The sequence below is a fragment of the Arvicanthis niloticus genome, chromosome 1 (assembly GCF_011762505.2).
Source record: "Arvicanthis niloticus isolate mArvNil1 chromosome 1, mArvNil1.pat.X, whole genome shotgun sequence".
NCBI classification, from domain to species: Eukaryota; Metazoa; Chordata; class Mammalia; order Rodentia; family Muridae; genus Arvicanthis; species Arvicanthis niloticus.
The window spans coordinates 95353087-95371091 of NC_047658.1; the positions used below are offsets into that span (position 1 = coordinate 95353087).

At 49.1% G+C, this 18005-nt stretch overlaps 2 protein-coding genes across 2 annotated transcripts in view; one reads left to right on the forward strand and one right to left on the reverse strand.

The window, feature by feature from the left end:
* The first annotated feature begins 3608 nt into the window (after window positions 1-3608).
* Slc5a2 (solute carrier family 5 member 2) lies at window positions 3609-9663 on the forward strand. Its single transcript, XM_034508088.2, has 14 exons — window positions 3609-3756; window positions 4256-4327; window positions 4404-4508; window positions 5274-5438; window positions 5751-5856; window positions 6563-6643; window positions 6787-7016; window positions 7195-7330; window positions 7559-7666; window positions 7797-7947; window positions 8073-8241; window positions 8318-8533; window positions 9021-9150; window positions 9236-9663. The coding sequence occupies exons 1-14, from the start codon at window positions 3625-3627 to the stop codon at window positions 9457-9459; spliced, it is 2025 nt and encodes a 674-aa protein (XP_034363979.2). The 5' UTR covers window positions 3609-3624; the 3' UTR covers window positions 9460-9663.
* The window catches only part of Rusf1 (RUS family member 1), a 30294-nt gene continuing 21102 nt past the window's right edge, over window positions 8814-18005 (reverse strand). The window contains exons 7-13 of the mRNA XM_034508101.2: window positions 13133-13203; window positions 12865-13049; window positions 12727-12784; window positions 11836-11906; window positions 10873-11016; window positions 10694-10771; window positions 8814-9880 (exon numbers count right to left, since the gene is read on the reverse strand). Coding sequence (XP_034363992.1) covers window positions 9783-9880; window positions 10694-10771; window positions 10873-11016; window positions 11836-11906; window positions 12727-12784; window positions 12865-13049; window positions 13133-13203 — 705 coding nt within the window. The 3' untranslated portion in view covers window positions 8814-9782. The remainder of the gene's footprint in view (window positions 9881-10693; window positions 10772-10872; window positions 11017-11835; window positions 11907-12726; window positions 12785-12864; window positions 13050-13132; window positions 13204-18005) is intronic.

Here is an 18005-nt window from a genome sequence, read left to right on the forward strand (position 1 = left end):
GGAAAGAAAGAAAGAAAGAAAGAAAGAAAGAAAGAAAGAAAGAGAGAAAGAAGCTATCATTCTGAGTGAGGTTAATCTACACCCAGAAAGACAAACATTGAAATTTTTCTCTTATTATGTGGATATTAGCTTTTAAACTTTAGATATGTGTGCTTCATTCATAATATCCACAGAGGTTAGGCAGCTACTAAATGACCAGGGAGAAGGAGGGGATTTTCTATGGCAATGGGAATTGAATATAAAGGGATAAAGGAAAAGTTAGAATAGGAAGATTAAATGGGGGCAGGGTAGAGGGGGAACATGAGGAGAGACAACTAACACTAAAAGCCTTTTGAAAAGCTGTATGGATTATCAGAGGAGCTTCCTCCTGCTGCAGATGAGATCTGATACAGGAACCAACAACTGGACAACGTGCAGAGAGGGGGAGAGAGAGAGAGAGAGAGAGAGAGACAGAGACAGAGACAGAGACAGAGAGACAGAGAGACAGATAGAGACAGAGGCAGAGAGACAGAGACAGAGACAGAGAAAGACAGACAGACCAACCGACCTTGAAGTACTCAGTCCTAAATGAGATGTCTAGGAAGTCACCATCAAATCCTTTCTCTGATAGCCCAGGGGACTCTGCAGAAGAGAAGGCAGAAAAAGTGTAAGAATCAGAGGGGATGAAAGACACCAAACAAGGCCTTCTAGACACGACAGGACTAATGTACACGTGAACTCACAGACACTGTGTCAGCACACGCAGGGCCTGCCCAGGTCTAAGACTTATGGGATCTCAGCACTGAGAGGGAAGTGGACATAAGCCTCCATCCCTGACTCAAAAGCTATCTGTAACTGATATCTGATCAAAAGGAAAAGGTTAGTTTTCTTCAACAGAGTCTAAGTGAGTATACAAACTATTCTTTTTTTTTTTTTTTTTTTACAAACTATTCTTAAGGGTAGGCTCCACGCCCAGCAACAGCTAATCAACATAAACAAACTCAATAGTATTTTGGGAGGTATTTTTGTCTTATAATGCTTTGTCTTGGCTTTGCTTTTTTTTTTTTTCCACTGATAGGTCTTCTGCTTATATATTTTTATGCTTGCTTAATAATTCTTTCTTTTTAATTTCTCTTAAATTTATTTATTTAATGTATGAATGTTTTGCCTGCATGTATGTCTATTCCCCACATGTGTGCAGTACTGGAGGTGGCCAGAAGAGAGTACTGGAATTCCTTAGAATTGAGCTACAGACTATATGGGTGCAGGGAGGTCCTCTGGAAGAGCAGCCAATGCCTCTAGCTGCTACGCCATCTCTCCAGCCTCCTTTGCTTATATATTACGGTTTCCAATGTTGTGTTTTGATGGGATTTGTGTGTGTGTATCTATGTGTCTCTGTGTCTATATGTGTTTCCTGTGCCTTTCCTTTGACTCTTTTATGTTTGTTTGTTTTTGTTTTACTCTGGTTTGATTTTATTTTAGATGACCGTTTTCTAATGAGATAGAGAGAAGGAAAGAATGTGGATTTGAGTGGGTTGAGAAGTGGGGAGGATCTGGGAGGAGTTTGGTAGAAGGGAAACTGTAATCAGAATATATAATATGAAAAAGTATTTTAAATTAAAAAAAGAGCCATATGGAAATCTACTACTGCAGAAACTTTCCAAAATATACACATCCATAAATGGAATTTAAATAGAGTTGCCATATAACGAGGGAGACCATGTCCCAACTGGACACCACATGGTGCCAAACAAAAGTCCCAGTACCAGGAATGAGTTGCCATCTTATGAAATCATTGGCCATAGAGGTCCAATGGTACTCCCAAACATTACAAAAGCGGTTGCCAGGGTTACTGGGTGCTCTCCATAGCCTGATGGTAAGACTCTATTGCAGAAGACGGTACTTACTTATATCATGAACGTGGAGAAATCGAGCTGTGTGGCTAGAAGCTTCACCCCCATCGACGAGTGTTCATGGTGCTGGAAAGTGCTATGTACAGGGGGAGAGTACTCAGAACCTCACCCAGCTACACACCAGAGACTTACACCAGAGACCTGCTCAAAGGACGGGCCCACCGTGCACAAATATTACCGGAGCAACTAATCACTTTTTTTTGGGGGGTGTATTTGAGCTCCACTCCATGAGATGGAATCCATTCCCAACATTGCTAAAATGACTGAGAACAGGCCCTAGGGGAAAACATACTACAGTTATTCTGTTTAATGCACACAGCTATGACTCCTAATGACCTATCACTGGCTCCATCCGTTGGTCAGTGCATCACTGAAACCTCATCAGAGTTGTTTCTTGGTAATTAGCACAGGACCTATGACTGAACAACTTGCAGAGACCTTGGAGCACTCAGACTCCAAAGGGATGCTTGTATCTCTCCCCTCTGCTAAAGACTCGGGTTCTATAAAGGAGATGAAAAGATTGTAATAGCCCGAGTCAGAGGTTGTCTCCAAGAAAGCAGAGTTTTCGGGATACAACAGAGGTGATGTGTATCTGAACTCACAGACCGTGATAGCACATTCAAGACCTGCACAAGTTCAAACCAAATAAAATCCCAGCATGGAATATGAAAAGTTGGCACAAAGTCCCACTCCTAACCAAGAAACTACTTGCAATTGACAGCTACTGGGAGAGAGAAATGGGTCTTCTTCAATGGAGAGACACTGGGTGTATCAATTGCACCCCAAGGCAGGCCACATGCTCAGAAATAGTTGACCGACACAAAACACACTCCATGTTCTGTTTTCTTTTTGCTTTGGTTTGTTTTTGTGCTTTCTTTTTTTTTTTTTCTTTTTTTTTTTTTTGAGAGAGAGAGAGAAAGGAGAGAGAGAGAGAGAGAGAGAGAGAGAGAGAGAGAGAGAGAGAGAATATATGAAGTTGATTGGAGCAGGGAGGGGGAATCTGGGAGAAGTTGAGGAAGAGGAAAGAATTTACCCAAAATATATTGCATAAAATTTTTTTTAAGGGCTGGAGAGATGACTCAGCGGTTAAGAGCACTGACTGCTCTTCCAGAGGTCCTGAGTTCAATTCCCAGCAACCACATGGTGGCTCACAACCATCTGTAATGGGATATGATGCCCTTTTCTGGTGTGTCTGAAGACAGCTACAATGTACCCACATAAATAAATAAATCTTTTAAAAAAACATTTAAAATAAAATTAAAACAATTCTTGGGCTAGAACAAAGAGAAAGTAGAACATGTTTGGGTTGGGAAGGGCAGGAGAATGAGGGCTACGTGACTATTTTCGTGACAGGCTTGACGGTTCTGCTGAGGAGCTGTACTTCCTGCTGGCTGTTGTCGGGGAGCTATGGAGGCTTGTGTGTGAGGCACTGTCAGAGTTGGATCCAGACCTTTCTAAATCAAAGCTAGAGGGTGTGTTTTCAGAGAACGCAGGAAGTAACTTTGCCTGGAACACTGTGTATAGGATGGAGCCTAAACCCAGGAAAAAGTGCTCTTGAGTTCCGAATGGTCCAGCGCCCCAGGACCAGCCTTCGGCCTTGATAGAACCTGATTCAGCTAAATAAAACTGGAGAAGGAGGCTGAGACCTGGGGGACTTGTCGGCTCAGTGCTCCTGAGGTAACCATTAATCTTTCCCCCAGGAGAATCCAGGGACTAGCCCCTTGAGGGGCAGATGCTGAAGAGAATGGAGGAATACACAGAGGAAGGCTCTGAACTTGGGGATCAGAAGGTCCTGATTGATAATCCTGCTGACATTCTGGTCATTGCTGCGTATTTCCTGCTGGTCATTGGTGTTGGCTTGTGGGTGAGACGTTGAGGGGATTTCGATAGGGAATTGCTTCTGGGGCTTGAGGGCAAATATTTAGGGAGACCTCAGAGAGGAGTGGGAGAAAGGTACTTGGATACACTGAGGGAGAAACCTAGATCTAGTAGGCAAGAGAATCTTTAATTCTTTGTCTTGGTACCTTCTGGATTGTACAAAAGAGACTGGGGGTACCAGTAGGTTGTTCATTAAGTCAAGTGTTCTAAAAGATGTATCCATTTCCATGTCTGTATTATGGCCGAGCAGCAGCCCAGGTAAGTCAGGCTGAATCTAGACACATTTAGGTTCCTGTACTTGTACTAGGATTAGGGCCTGGGTTGTTCTGAGTGTGGGAGAATGTTGGGGTAAGGAGATACACAGTCTGGGGAGTCCAGTGCTGGTTAATCTTCAGCCTGAAACAAGGCTGAGGAATGTGTTGAGGAAGCTAATGAAGTCCAAAGATGTGCCCCAATCCCAGTTTCCCCCCACTTCTGTCTCCCAGTCTATGTTCAGAACCAATAGAGGCACAGTTGGTGGCTACTTCCTGGCAGGACGGAGCATGGTGTGGTGGCCGGTGAGAGGGGATGGGACATGGGATGGGAGGGACCCTGGAGGAGCAGCGTAGCTCACCCCCATTTCTGGCCACCCAGGTTGGAGCCTCTCTGTTCGCCAGCAACATCGGCAGCGGTCATTTTGTGGGCCTGGCGGGGACTGGCGCAGCAAGTGGTTTGGCAGTGGCTGGATTTGAGTGGAATGTGAGGTCTTCTTTTCTATAATAATCCACCCCAGTGGAGACTCTCGGAAAGATCACATCTTGGGGAAGCTCCTGGCATGGGGATATGAACAAGTTGGAACAGCCCAGTTGGGGGATGAATTTGGGCTGGGAGCAAGGATTGCATGCTAGCTTACAAGCAGCAGGATACAGGCAGTTCTTCCTCCCGACTTTTTGTATATGCCAGCATCAGTTCTCAATGGGCCTTGATCTATGTACTCCACTCTGAAGTGGGGCCGGCACCTCACAGATGAAGTACCTATCTTGATGTTCTTTGATGCTGTAGTCTGTGAGCATCTATCTCTAGGCTGAACTGAAGTTCTTTGCAAAGACAAGGAAACCAAGTGCAGGGACTGGGCTCACTTGGAGGGTTGGAGAGATGAGGGTTTGAGCCTTTCTATAAGAGGCCTCTGAACTGAGCCTATGAGGATAAAATTCTTGGGTGAGTGAAGGAGGGGAGGTAGTCCTGCCTGGCAGATGCTGAGGTACAGTCTAAAGCGTCTGTGCATGCAGGTTCATTTGCTAGAGAGGTAGGGAGGGGCCATAAAGAACTTGGGAGAATCTAGATAGAAGTGATGGTCTATAAGCGCTAAAAGGGCTCTGTATAGTTAAGGTGCCGGTAAGACGTCAAGATTCTTTCCCTTCCTGTCCAGGGCCCAGGCACTTTCGCTGTCTTCGGGGTCCTGGGTGTGAAGACTAGGACAGGCCTGCTCGGGATGCTATCCCGGGTTGTCATTTGTTTCCACAGGCGCTCTTTGTGGTGCTGCTCCTCGGCTGGCTCTTCGTGCCTGTGTATCTGACTGCCGGAGTGATTACAATGCCTCAGTACCTCCGCAAGCGCTTTGGTGGGCACCGTATTCGCCTCTACCTGTCGGTGCTCTCGCTTTTTTTGTACATTTTCACCAAGATCTCGGTGAGCACTGCAGTGTACTGCAGTGGGCAGTACAGCGGCTTAGAAAGGTAGAAACACCCAGTGAGGTCTTCAGAGACTTCTGGAAGGGGCAGGAACAAGGAGAAAAGCAAGAATCAGTATGAGGGGCGAGAGCTTGGGAAAAGCAAGTCTCTAAGGCTGTGGGCACTGTGCTCGGGACCTGGGAAGACCAAATTGTTAAAAAACGAGTGGACTTTTGAGGTGTGGCCACAGAGGGTGGATGGTTTTAGGGCAGGCATTTGACCTGGCTCACTGCCTTTGCCTCCAATCTATGTATTTGCTCTCTCCTGAAAGGTGGATATGTTCTCCGGGGCAGTATTCATTCAACAGGCCTTGGGCTGGAACATTTACGCTTCTGTCATCGCACTCTTGGGCATCACCATGATTTATACTGTGACAGGTGGCTGCACGGGAGTGGCGGGGTAGGAGGCGAGGAGCTTGATGGCAGTGATAGAGAGCTGGCCTGCAACATAAGCAGGGAGCCATTGGGTCTATTGGGAAACAGGAAAGTGGGACAGAGGGATATGGAAGTGTGATATAGTACAAATAGAATTAAATCTGGGGAAAATAAATCCACTTTCTCTCAGTGTCCCTTGGATTTGGATTGTAAGGTCAGGTGCCCAGCTAGTGCTGGGTGAGCCTCAATAGTGAGAACGAGGGAAATAATTTAGAAGCACCTGCCCTTCTTGGTCATCTCAAGAGTTGACTTGGTGAGTCTCCAAAATCTTTGGCTAAACTCTGTGCAGTTCCTAGGATCCAAGATCATACATAGAATGGGTAGAGTGGTGCTACAGTAGGCTTGGGGGCCTGCTGAAGGGTGGGAGACAAGCAAGGGCTGGACTTAGAGGGATTGCCCCACCCCATTACCCAATGGAGAAAACAGGCCAAGCAATGGATTGTGGGAGTCTTATACTACATGCATTCCTAGCCAAGAAAGTATCAGTGAACTCTCAAACTCAACTCTGCCTCCCAATGCCCCAGTGCACAAGCCCAACTTCATTTTTATGAAGTTTGTTCTCTAGAATGGGTACTTTCCTTAGTCTCAAAACCATGGGTGCCAGGGACTGGCAGCTGTGTTGTCCTCCGTTGACTCTGGCTGGTTGCAGGGGGGCTGGCGGCACTGATGTACACAGACACCGTGCAGACTTTCGTCATTCTTGCCGGGGCCTTCATCCTCACTGGTTATGGTATGGGGTTTACCCACTGTGGGCAGGGCATGGCTCTCTGATGCTGCAGCATTGGGGCTGGAACCTTGCTTGTCTCTGCCATGTGGGTCCTAAGGAGGGCCTTCCCACTTGGGCCAGATCCCCTGACAACCTTGCCTGCACAGCTTTCCATGAAGTGGGCGGGTACTCGGGTCTCTTCGACAAATACCTGGGAGCAGTGACTTCACTGACGGTGTCCAAGGATCCAGCTGTTGGCAACATCTCCAGCACCTGCTATCAGCCAAGGCCTGACTCCTATCACCTGCTTCGTGACCCTGTGACAGGAGACCTGCCGTGGCCTGCGCTGCTCCTGGGGCTTACCATTGTCTCAGGCTGGTATTGGTGCAGTGACCAGGTAGGTCAAGGCATGGGGTGGTGTGTGTGTGTGTGCACATGCCCGGGACAGAACTCTAAATGCCCTGTGCTCGTTGATGGGTGACACCACCCCTTGGAGTTAGGTTGAAGGCAGAGCCTGAGCTGATGGATCATGCTATGGTGAACCTAAAAGTTGTCAGAATTACCCCTTATCACAGGTGATAGTGCAGCGCTGCCTGGCTGGAAAGAATTTGACTCACATCAAAGCTGGGTGCATCTTGTGTGGCTACCTGAAGCTGATGCCCATGTTCCTCATGGTCATGCCAGGCATGATCAGCCGCATTCTTTACCCAGGTAATGTCCACATCACACCAGCCTCAGCAGTACTGGGCTGCATCCAAAGCCCCTCCTCTGTTGTTCAAGTGCCTGACAGTCATACCTGCTACTATCCTAAGAGCTAGAAACCTGGTATCTCAGTCTTGCTTCCCACCGTCTCTGGGATTGCCAGTTCACACTAGGCTTCAGTATCTTCGTCTCCACATCATGGTCTTTCCTAGCCGCCTTACAGCTTCTTCCTTGCAGATGAGGTGGCATGTGTGGTACCTGAGGTGTGTAAGCAGGTGTGTGGCACTGAGGTGGGCTGCTCTAACATCGCCTACCCACGGCTTGTTGTGAAGCTCATGCCCAATGGTGAGGGCTGGAAATGGACTTCCCTTGGCCAAGCCTGCAGGGACTGCCTATGGGAGGGTCACCTCCTGCCAATCCTTCACCACCATGAACACAATAAAGGCCCTGGCCTGACAGCTCTTGTTGGCCACAGGTCTGCGTGGACTCATGCTAGCAGTCATGCTGGCCGCCCTCATGTCTTCTCTGGCATCCATCTTTAACAGCAGTAGCACGCTTTTCACTATGGATATCTACACACGCCTGCGGCCTCGTGCAGGTGATAAGGAGCTGCTGCTAGTTGGAAGGTGTGGCCTGGGTCCCAAAAACCCTCCCCCCCCTCCATAAACGAACCTGGGATGTGGGCAGGGAACACCAGAGGGGTAATGGGGAAGGTGGATCCTCAGGAAAATCTGATTGTCCTCAACTACAGGCTTTGGGTGGTATTCATCGTGGCGGTGTCTGTGGCTTGGCTGCCAGTGGTGCAGGCAGCACAGGGTGGGCAGCTCTTCGATTACATCCAGTCTGTCTCCAGCTACCTGGCGCCTCCAGTGTCTGCAGTCTTCGTGCTTGCACTCTTTGTTCCCCGTGTTAATGAGAAGGTGAGTAGGGCGTGTCTATGTGAACTCCGGGGGAGGCGCCAGCAGCTTGAGTAGGCTAATGCTGTTTCTCCTGTAGGGGGCGTTCTGGGGACTAGTTGGGGGCTTGCTGATGGGCCTCGCTCGTCTCATACCCGAGTTCGTCTTTGGCACGGGCAGCTGTGTGCGACCCTCATCATGCCCGGCGCTCTTCTGCCGGGTACACTACCTCTATTTCGCCATTGTTCTCTTCATCTGCTCTGGTCTCCTCACACTCATAATCTCCCTGTGCACCGCGCCCATCCCTCAGAAGCATGTAAGTGCTGGCCTCCAAGGGAACCAGGAGACTATACAGACTGTTTGGGATGGATGAGCCCTTCCCAGCCCTTTAACCAGTCTGCTTCAAGGAATGCCCACAGGGGCCAGAGGCTGGGAGTCCAGTATGAAGCTGTTCTCAGGGCAAGCACATTTACTTACTGACGTTTGTAGGAAGCCGAGCAAATGACAATGGGAATATGCTGTATCAGAACTTTAAGACCAGTGTAAAGAACTACAATTCTGGGTGTAGACTTAAAACTTGGGATGAAACATGGGACTGGCCAGGGCCAAAGACTTTAATACTAGATGAAAAGCTTGGGGTTCAGTGTGAAGGCAAAGACTATCCTGGAAAGAGGAGTCTGGGTGAGCTGAGCCTAGGCAGGCCAGAAGGGAGGCTGTGGAGGGCAGTGACAAAGCTGTGTGCCAGCATGGACCTGGGGTGAAGGGCACAACTCCCACCTGGTCCCTTCTCCCTAACTTCCCAGCTCCACCGCCTAGTTTTCAGTCTCCGGCACAGCAGGGAGGAGCGGGAGGACTTGGATGCTGAGAAGTTAGAAGATCCAGCCCCTCCCCCTGTGCAGAACGGGTGCCAGGAATGTGCAATGGCGATCGAAGGTAAGGCATACCCCAGGAGAGTATCCTGGGAAGCTCGGGGAGCCAATTCCCTTCAGACTAACTGTGTGCTTCCCATTTCTTCCAGAGGTTCAGACCCCAGCTCCAGGCTTGCTCCGCCAGTGCCTGCTCTGGTTCTGTGGAATGAGCAGGAGTGGGTCAGGGAGTCCTCCACCCACTGCGGAGGAGGTGGCTGCAACCACCAGGCGGCTGGAGGACATCAGTGAGGATCCCAGCTGGGCCCGAGTAGTCAACCTCAACGCCCTGCTCATGATGATTGTGGCTGTGTTCCTCTGGGGCTTCTATGCATAAAGTCAAGTGTATTGGGTACCATGAGCTGCAACCAGAGCATGTCTGAGCCTCACAAAAAGTGAGTGTGAGGAGCTTGTAGTGGATCCCAGGAAAGGAAAAGGGCAAGAATACAGCAGGAAAGAACTGGTTCCCTTCCTCTTTACCAGTCCATCTGGTTGGCTGTCACTTCCCACAAGATGGTGGCCAATTGGTCATAGAAGTTTGCCTATGCAAAAATAAAGCTGCCCTTCCAACATCCTGCTGTGGCTGAAATATCATTGCTCTAGGCTCCAGTCCTGGGCTCCAGGCTCCTGTCCTGAGCTCCGGGCTTGGAGTCCGGCTGCTCATAAAACCTTCTTTTCTGGAGACAGGGGCCATGTGGCCCTCCACTCATCCACCTCTAGATGATGTTTCTCAGTCTTCCAGCCAGCGGCCTGTAGTCCTAGGGAGAAGTCACAGGATGAGGCCAGGGAGGAGACTCTGGGCTGAACCTGGGGGGTGTGTAGCTGGTCTTGGCTACTCTGTGGATTCTTCTTTTTCCCACCGTTTCTCCCCCAAGTTTTACCCCCATCACTAGGTAGGAGAGAAAGCAGGATAGAGCAGAGAGAGAGAGCTAGAGATCCCTGAATCTAATGTCTTTTGTTTCTTCTTTGACCATGGCTACTAACAAACCGCAACCAACACCGCCCACCCCCACCCCGAGTGACCAACAACCACCTATCCCACCTTTTGGGGACCTAGTACTTATGTTCCCAGAATGCCAATAATTGCCGAAACTATCTGCAGCTGGCAAAACCACGGCTCTGCTGGAGCACGAGGCAAATCACTGTCAGCTGCTGCAGACAGTCTGAAGCAGCCCTATGTCCCTATATCTGGGATTAAAACAAAAACATAGTCTTGTAATAGTTCTGTGGTTTTTTAAAAAAAAAAAAAAATTCCAGAATTCTCACTACAGAAATGAATTATGTGAGCAGAGGTACAGTCTGGTGCAGCCTTTCACACGACTTGGGCTCCTCTTTTGGAATTATCTGTGGCAGAAAATAAAGCTAAAATTTTGTGTAGTGAGAAATCAGCCATAGCACATGGAAAAGGTCAGAAAGAAGTGAATGCTTTAAGAGCAACTTGGTTTATAAACTATCAATATCAGAAACCGTCCTGAACTCCAATCCTGTAGGTAGGGAAACAGAGACCCAGACCGAAGTCCTATATTTCTCATGCAGGACCCAAGGTTGCAGAAGCCAGGGGATGATATTACCTTTCAAGAACTTTGGGAACAGTGTATCCAACACTTGATGTGTCTCCCTGACAAGAATCCAGCTTTCTTTCTTAGGACCTGGTGGGTGTAAAATCAGGAATTCTCACATCCTTGGCAGAACAGATAGCCCACCGTTTCCCACCTCTGCTGTAGTCAGCAGGAGACCACAAAGCTCTTACCAGCCTGAACTTGCTCCCTCAGCTCTGCCAGCTCTCCTGGAAGTGGCCCGTCTTCCTGCAGGGCTCCTAGAATCAGCCCATGGGTGGCAGCCCTTAAGACAGTCTCAGGGCCTGCCTCTTGACTCAGCGCAACCTGTACCTGGTCTGAAGAGACCCAAGAGACAGACAAAGATCAGAATAACTTCCTCAGATGCCTTCAACCCATTTTCCTGATTCTCTCGTCCACCCAAGGCCATTGCCAGACACGGAAATCCCCACTCTTCCCTTCCCAACTTCAACTTCTGCTGTTTCTTTAGCCAAACTGAAATGCTCAGTTTTCAAGAGCAATTTCACAGTAGTTCCAAGAGGTAACAGCTTTCACCAGTGAAAATTAATGCCTTTAACACATCACAATCAGCAAATCCCAGGACTCCTTTCCCTAACAAAGGACTCAGGGTAAGAGACAAAGGGATCTACAGAGAAGCCAAGGGCCACAGTCTTACCTGGATGGTTACAATGTACAAAGCACTTTTACAAAATCACCCTATTTAATCCTTAGAAAAATGCCACAAGTAATAAGGCAACTTCTGTAGCTTCCGTTCTAGATCAGTGGTTCTCATGTAAAGGGTCATGCTGGGACCCTTTAACACAGTCCCTCCTGTTATGGTGATCCTCAGCTATAAAATTACTTTCGTTGTTACTTCAAAACTGTAATTTTGCTACTGTTATGAATCACAATGTAAATACCTGATATGCCGGATCTCTGATGTGTGACTCCTGTGAAAAAGTCATTCGCTACCCACAGGCTGAAAACCATTGTTATAGAGGGATACAGCAAATTCACTAGGGCATGAAGCTATTCACTTGAATGCATCAAAACTTCGTCTTGAGCACTCTCTAAGACTCTAGGCAGCCCCCAAACTGTCCAGGAATCGGAGGCCTGGAGTCAGAGAAACGAAGACTGGGAGAATACAGCACACTCACTTCGTGACTGGTTCCAGCAAAGGAGGTATGGTTCTTGATGGCCCTCAACCAGCTGCTTCAGCTCAGAGACACTGAGGGAGAGAAGAGTGCACTGGGCAGAAAAAGCAAGGCAGCAGGACCCACTTGGTCAAACTGTTGGCTGTAACCGCCCATTTGCCATTGGCTTCTGCTCACTGGTGCTTAGTTTTTGTCAACTTGACACAACTTAGGAGTCACCGGAGAAGAAGGAACCTCAACCAAAGAATTGCCCTGACCAGACTGGCCTATGGCTATGTCTGTGAGAGATTGACTGATGGTTTATTTGGGTGCCACTATCCCTCAGCAGTCAGGCCAGGGTTGCATAAAAAGCTAGCTGAGCATGAGTCAGCGAGTGGGCCAGTTAACAGCAAGGCTTCCTCTTAGTTCCTGCCCTGACTCCCCTTGATGATTGAGTGTGACCTTGAACTATAAGCCAAAGAAACCCTCCCTGAGGTGTTTTTTGGTCATGGTGTTTATGACAGAAAAAAAAAAAAAAAAGTAAACCAGATCATACCAAGTGTAGAAAATGCGTTTAGAGCCTTTTATCCTGTCTTCCAGCTTACACACTTCCTGCCCACTCTTACACAATGCCCCATGAGCCTTAGAGGAGATGGTGCATCTCTGGTAGTCCTGAGTCTGCATCACTGCCACACTCGGTAAGGAGGCTGAGGGCTGCTTTTGTCTGCTATACCATATCTACTCTGTTCTAGTTCCTGCTTCCCTCAAGAGCGCCCGCTGATCTCTAAGGCTGTACAATGGCAGTAAGAAACCTAGAACAGATTATACAGTGAAACCTGACCAAAAATCAGTGTGTAACTGAAAGCAGGAGCTTATGTGGGAAGTGTGTGAAGCAGGAGAAACTGGACCACTCACCTGGAGACCAAGCGGTGTAAGGGAACGCCCAGGGATAGAGACAGGGATGGCCAGAAACCTGTTGGAAGCAGTTGGGATGCTCAGGAAGAGGGAGAAGGCTGGGAAACCCTAGGACAAGAGACCAAAGGGTTGGATCACCTGTCCACAATGGCTCCATCTGATTGGCTGAAGCAGGCTCAAGTACCTCTCCTCGATGAAGGAAGTGCTTTAGGACCAGCTGGAGGCGGCTTTCATTCAAGGTCTCCAGGACGAGGGCTCGGACTGCCCGGTAGTTGGCATAGATGTGGAGAGCAGTGAGCAGGATGAAGCAGCCAAGGCTGAGGCTGGTGCCAAAGAGGAAGGGAGCCAATGTACGCAGGCGCAGGCTGAGCTGGGCATCTTCACCAGCGCCTCACTCCTGGCTTACCTTGGGCAATCTGACACCAGGGGAAGCATCAAAAGGCTGACCAGAAGCCCTGCTAGGTTCACCACTGTCTCCTGGAAAACAGCAGAGAAGTTGAGCATTAGAGGGCTTCCCAGCAAGCCAGGAAAAATGGCCTCCGGTGCTTTTTATTCTGATGGGAGTGCCAACTACTAATGTTTTGGTCAGTGAGCTGCTATTTAAAAGATGCTGGGAATTTCTCTGCTCAGTAGACACAATACTCTTAGAATCCCCTTGGGACACATCTTTGTTTATTTCCAGGACTCATCTGAGCAGTCCTACACTGGGCACTCTTGGCTTGTTGGGCCTTGGACGAGGTAACTCCATTTAACCTGTTACCTTCAGTCACATAGGACACAGGTAGAGGGCGTGATTAACAAGTCTCTACCTCCAGAGATTTAAATATTAATGAATTATCAAAAGGCCAGGGGCGTAGCTAATTAAGTTATTCCCTCCCCTTTTTCCTTCCCTATAAAATGAGAGTCCCCTGGCCTTTGGCGGGGGAAGCGCGTACCACCTGCATCCATTTACTATGTCATGAAGCTTTGGAAAACCAGACACGTGTCGCGTGTCGCATGGTCTCTCCGCCTGATTCCCAGCTTTTGGAACCCTGGAACCTTGCCAATGCAGCCGCCAGCCCGAGGCAGCTGTATGAATGTGGGATCCTCTGCTGGCGATGTGGGAAGCCTGCCCGGGACCCTGCCGCCGGACTCCCTCCCCACCGACCGCGAGATTTCTTCCCCACAGCTGGCGCCACCAACGTGGGGCACAACCACCCATGCGTTTACAAGAATTATCCTGGCTGAATCTACTAAGCAAGTATACTTCCTTCAAGATGTGATACTAAGTCTCTTGGTCCTCTCTCAGCGCGCGCACCCCGCGCGCTCCCTGCCTCCATTCTGCAGGAGTTCCGAGACCCCAGATGGAGGCCAATCTCAGCGTATGGATCTGCTGCCATGCGACCCCCACATTCTCCCATTTTGCTGTGCCCACCCACCGCCGGGGCTTGGGCCCAAAACGGAGATTTCCCACCGAGAGACTCCTACCACAGAGTCTGCTTTGCGCACTGTGAGTGCCCTGCTTAGCCCCTGCTCCTCTACAATAGCCCTATCTCTGACAAAGGACGGTGCAGACCAGCGACAGAGATCCACACTCGTGCACCCATGCACGGGCCTACATTGTTTCCCACAGATGGTGGACAACGTGCGCAGAGCCAGCTCCGCAAGCGCCCCCCGCTGGTGTCTGCAAAAACCGTGAGTAACATCTCTCTCTGTCCACCCTACCCCCTCTTTCTTTCTCTGATTCTTAGCTATAGTCTAACCCCTGCCTAATACAAAAGAACTAGGTCTCTCTCCCCACGTGTTCTCCAGCTCAAGGACAAGATGGCGGCGGCTTCTTAGCCCCCCCCATTCTTCCCATCCCCCCAGCTCCACAGAGGGGGTTCCTTCACAGCTAATAGCTGTCTTTCAAGCCACAACACCTGCTGTAACCCTCTTTCTAAGACTTCCTTGGCTGAGAGACTCCTTCTCGCGGCTGAGACCATCCTTTCTCTCTCTCTCTCTCTCTCTCTCTCTCTCTCTCTCTCTCTCTCTCTCAAAATCGCCAACTCCAAACTCTAGCCCCTTGCGCCCTGCCAGGTAGCTTCTTTCCCTACTCTCCCGTCATATGCGACAGGCTACAACTATTTGGCTTAGCCTGCTTGCCTGAAGCAACAGGGCGGAACCCTGCTTGCTAACCAGCCCAGTGTTCCTTAGCCAGTCTATGCTTCCCCTCACCCTCAGTCATTTGCAGCTGACTAAAGCTACTTAGCTCAGCCAGCTTGCCTGAAGCATCGGATCTAAAATCCTGCCTGCACCCCTTGCCCCACTGCTGCCTGCCAGTTTCTCTCAAAGCTGCCTGACTCCAATCCAACTTCCACGTGTCTTTCCCATAGACACAGACTCTCACTCTTTCTGACTCTTAGCCCTCCCCAATGCTTCTTACTTGCCTTAAACTCTTCTTCAAAATTGGCCTTTCCTCTTCTCTACATTTAAAATTTACCAGCTAAGAAAAAGAAAAGCGGGAATGCAGAACCTCTCTGCCAGAGCACCCAGACGCCACATGGCAGAGCTAGGCCCCTCCCCCCACTGCTTCTAAACCCGCCATTACTGCTTCTCCCCAACAGGAGGACCTGCAACAAACGTTCCTGTTTTCCAACCAAAAATTTTAAACGTTTCCTTTTCTTCCTAACAGGAACACCTAGAACAACAATGCTTGTGTTTTTTCAACCAAAATTTTGTTATTTTTTCTATTTTAATGCTGCCTTTTCTCTTTAATACTCGTGATAGATGGTCAACATTATTTTTTCAACCTTTATAATTTCTTCAAGGTTTAAAAGCCATCTAATTTTCTTCCACAGTTTAAGTCAACGTGCTGATCACCATTTCTTGAGTCTTAATTAACAACTAATTTCTTTTGCAGGCAAACTATTGCTGCCAATCCCAGATACAAAATTAACATTGTTTTTCTCCCTCAGCTATCCAAGATACCTTCTAAGACTAAATTTCCTCAAACACCTTTGCTTTTCCAGGATCTTAACGACAGGCCATAAGGTGCTTGTTCCCAAGCAATTTAATGCTCCATATCCAGCCTACAGACATCTCCCTGCTGGAGATGCTGCTTCCCTGCTGTGATTATCCTACAGGTATACCCACAGATCCAACAGAGTCCACGCCATCTTCTGGAACCTGCCTGAGATGCCAAGCTGCTTTCTCCCAGCCACCTCATCTGACTGCAGACTCCAGAGACACGCTGAGATCCAGAGACAGCGCCACCTCCTGGAACCTGCCAAGCTGCCTTCTTCCAGCCATCTCATCTGACTGAAGACCCCAGAACATGCTGAGATCCAGAGACCCACACCAGGCTCCAGCGATACACGCCAGAACCCAGAGATGCTCACTACAGAAGACAGATCCAGACCTTCCAGCTACAAATGAACTCTTTTGCCAAAGTCACATAGCTAAAGTTACATGTTAGTGAGGAAAACATAATGTCTATTAATTATTATATTAATCAGATGTCATTACCCTCAAACTATACAACCTGTATTTAATTGTTTCAATGATTCCCTGCCTTCCAAACCCTACCCTCAATTCCCATTACCCTTGACTTAGTTATGCTACACCCTCTGGCCTACATAGTGTTTTCTTTTGACCACCTCATCCAAAATTTTCACTAAAAAGGAGGACTGAGATGTTGGGCCGTGAAGAGATGGTTTGGACATAGCCTGGTTGAACGAGCTTTGAACCCCGGAGACCCTTTAAAGGACGGTAGGATATTCAGCTCTGTTCCTAGGCCCCCTTGATACAACACTGGGTTTGATCTCCCCATGCTCCCAGATTCCAGACTACTCCACAGGGTCCACATCTCTCATTAAACTTGCAGACTACAGATGATTCAGAGCCACCCCTCTTTTTATGAAAGAAAAGAGGGTGAGATGTTATTGTAGGGCACTGAGCTGAGAGACAACCAGGTGTCTGGTTGAACTAGCTTCAAACCCCGGAGACCCTTTGAGGGATGGTAGGCCGTTTGGCTCTGTTCCTGGCCCCCTGGCTCTCTCAGCTTCTGCCCTTACCGCTTCACAGCCCCTCCCTCAAAGAGGTTGAGAGGTCTACGACCATCGGGTCACGTAGGAATGGTGCCCCAGGCTCTATGAGGCATCCCCAAACCTCAGACTAAGCCAATGAGGTTACCTGCTGCTAAAACCTTCACCCACCCCAAACTGTATATATTGAACTTAATTGAGAAGTAAAGCGCACACGAGAACCATCCAGGTGTCCGAGAACTTCCTTCCGTGGTTGACCCTCCGCAGCCGCCGCCCTTCTCCGATACTTAGCCGGCACTTCCCGGCTTAAGAGCTGTAATGCTTTAGAGCCCGCAGGGCTCTTCCGCTACCTAGCCGACATTCCCCGGCTAAACAAAGAGCTGTACCGCTTGACAACCTGCCGGCTCTCCCTGGAGCCTGCCTGGAATGCCCGGCTGCCTTTCTGTCAGCTAGTCGGCTCCTTATCAGCCTGGCCCAAGCCTGGACCAGTTCAACGTGGAGTAGCAGGGGCAACACCTGGAGAAGATTGGCCAGCAACGACGGACGCCAGAAGCAGCGGCAGGGGCAGGCAATCTCCCCTCTCCGCTCACGCCCTGCCACCAGCTGGGAGACTGTCGAGGGACATCCTGCAGGACCAGAGTCCAACATTGGCTGTGCACAGCTAATTTTCTGCAGTGTGCTGGAAAAGGTGGGTCTCTTCTTGTTTGGTATCCAATATTGGCAAACAAGGAACCCCAGGAAGGCAAGGAACAGGCCCTGACCTTTTGCTTGTGGACTAACGTAACCAGAGCTCTCTACTAGCCAGAATGAAGACATTCCAGGGGAAAGGAACCCTGCTGCTGCCCCAGTACATTATTCAGGAGAATGAATTGGGGTTCCTAGCTATGAGATTCTGGGGAAAGGTAGTCTTGGCATGGAGGGGCCCTGAGGCTCACAAGCTCTTTTTGCTCCTAGCCTTCCTTGGAAGGAGATAGGCCGAGGGACTAAAGCCTGCATATGAAGTGGTAAACTAGGGATGGAGGCAGGAGCTCAGGAGCAGAAGGGCTCTGCTTTTATAGATAAAGTCAGTCAAGTAGCCATGTTAAGTTGCAACATGCGAGCATGGGAACTGAGCACAGCTGCCTCAAGACAAACATAAAAAGAGCAAGTTTTGAGGATGACTGGGGGTCCTTCTTTACCTTGGCATCACCTAACACAGCATTCTTGTAACAGCCAGAGAAATACAAGGGTGTGGGAGTAGGAGCATTCGTATTTGTAAAAGAGCACACAGCTTGG

Coding starts and splice junctions, on each gene's coding strand:
- Slc5a2 (XM_034508088.2), top strand. CDS start 3,625: ATGCTGAAGAGAATGGAGGAATACACAGAGGAAGGCTCTGAACTTGGG. Junction 3,757..4,255: donor TCATTGGTGTTGGCTTGTGG/GTGAGACGTTGA, acceptor TCTGTCTCCCAG/TCTATGTTCAGAACCAATAG. Junction 9,151..9,235: donor ATGTGCAATGGCGATCGAAG/GTAAGGCATACC, acceptor CATTTCTTCCAG/AGGTTCAGACCCCAGCTCCA.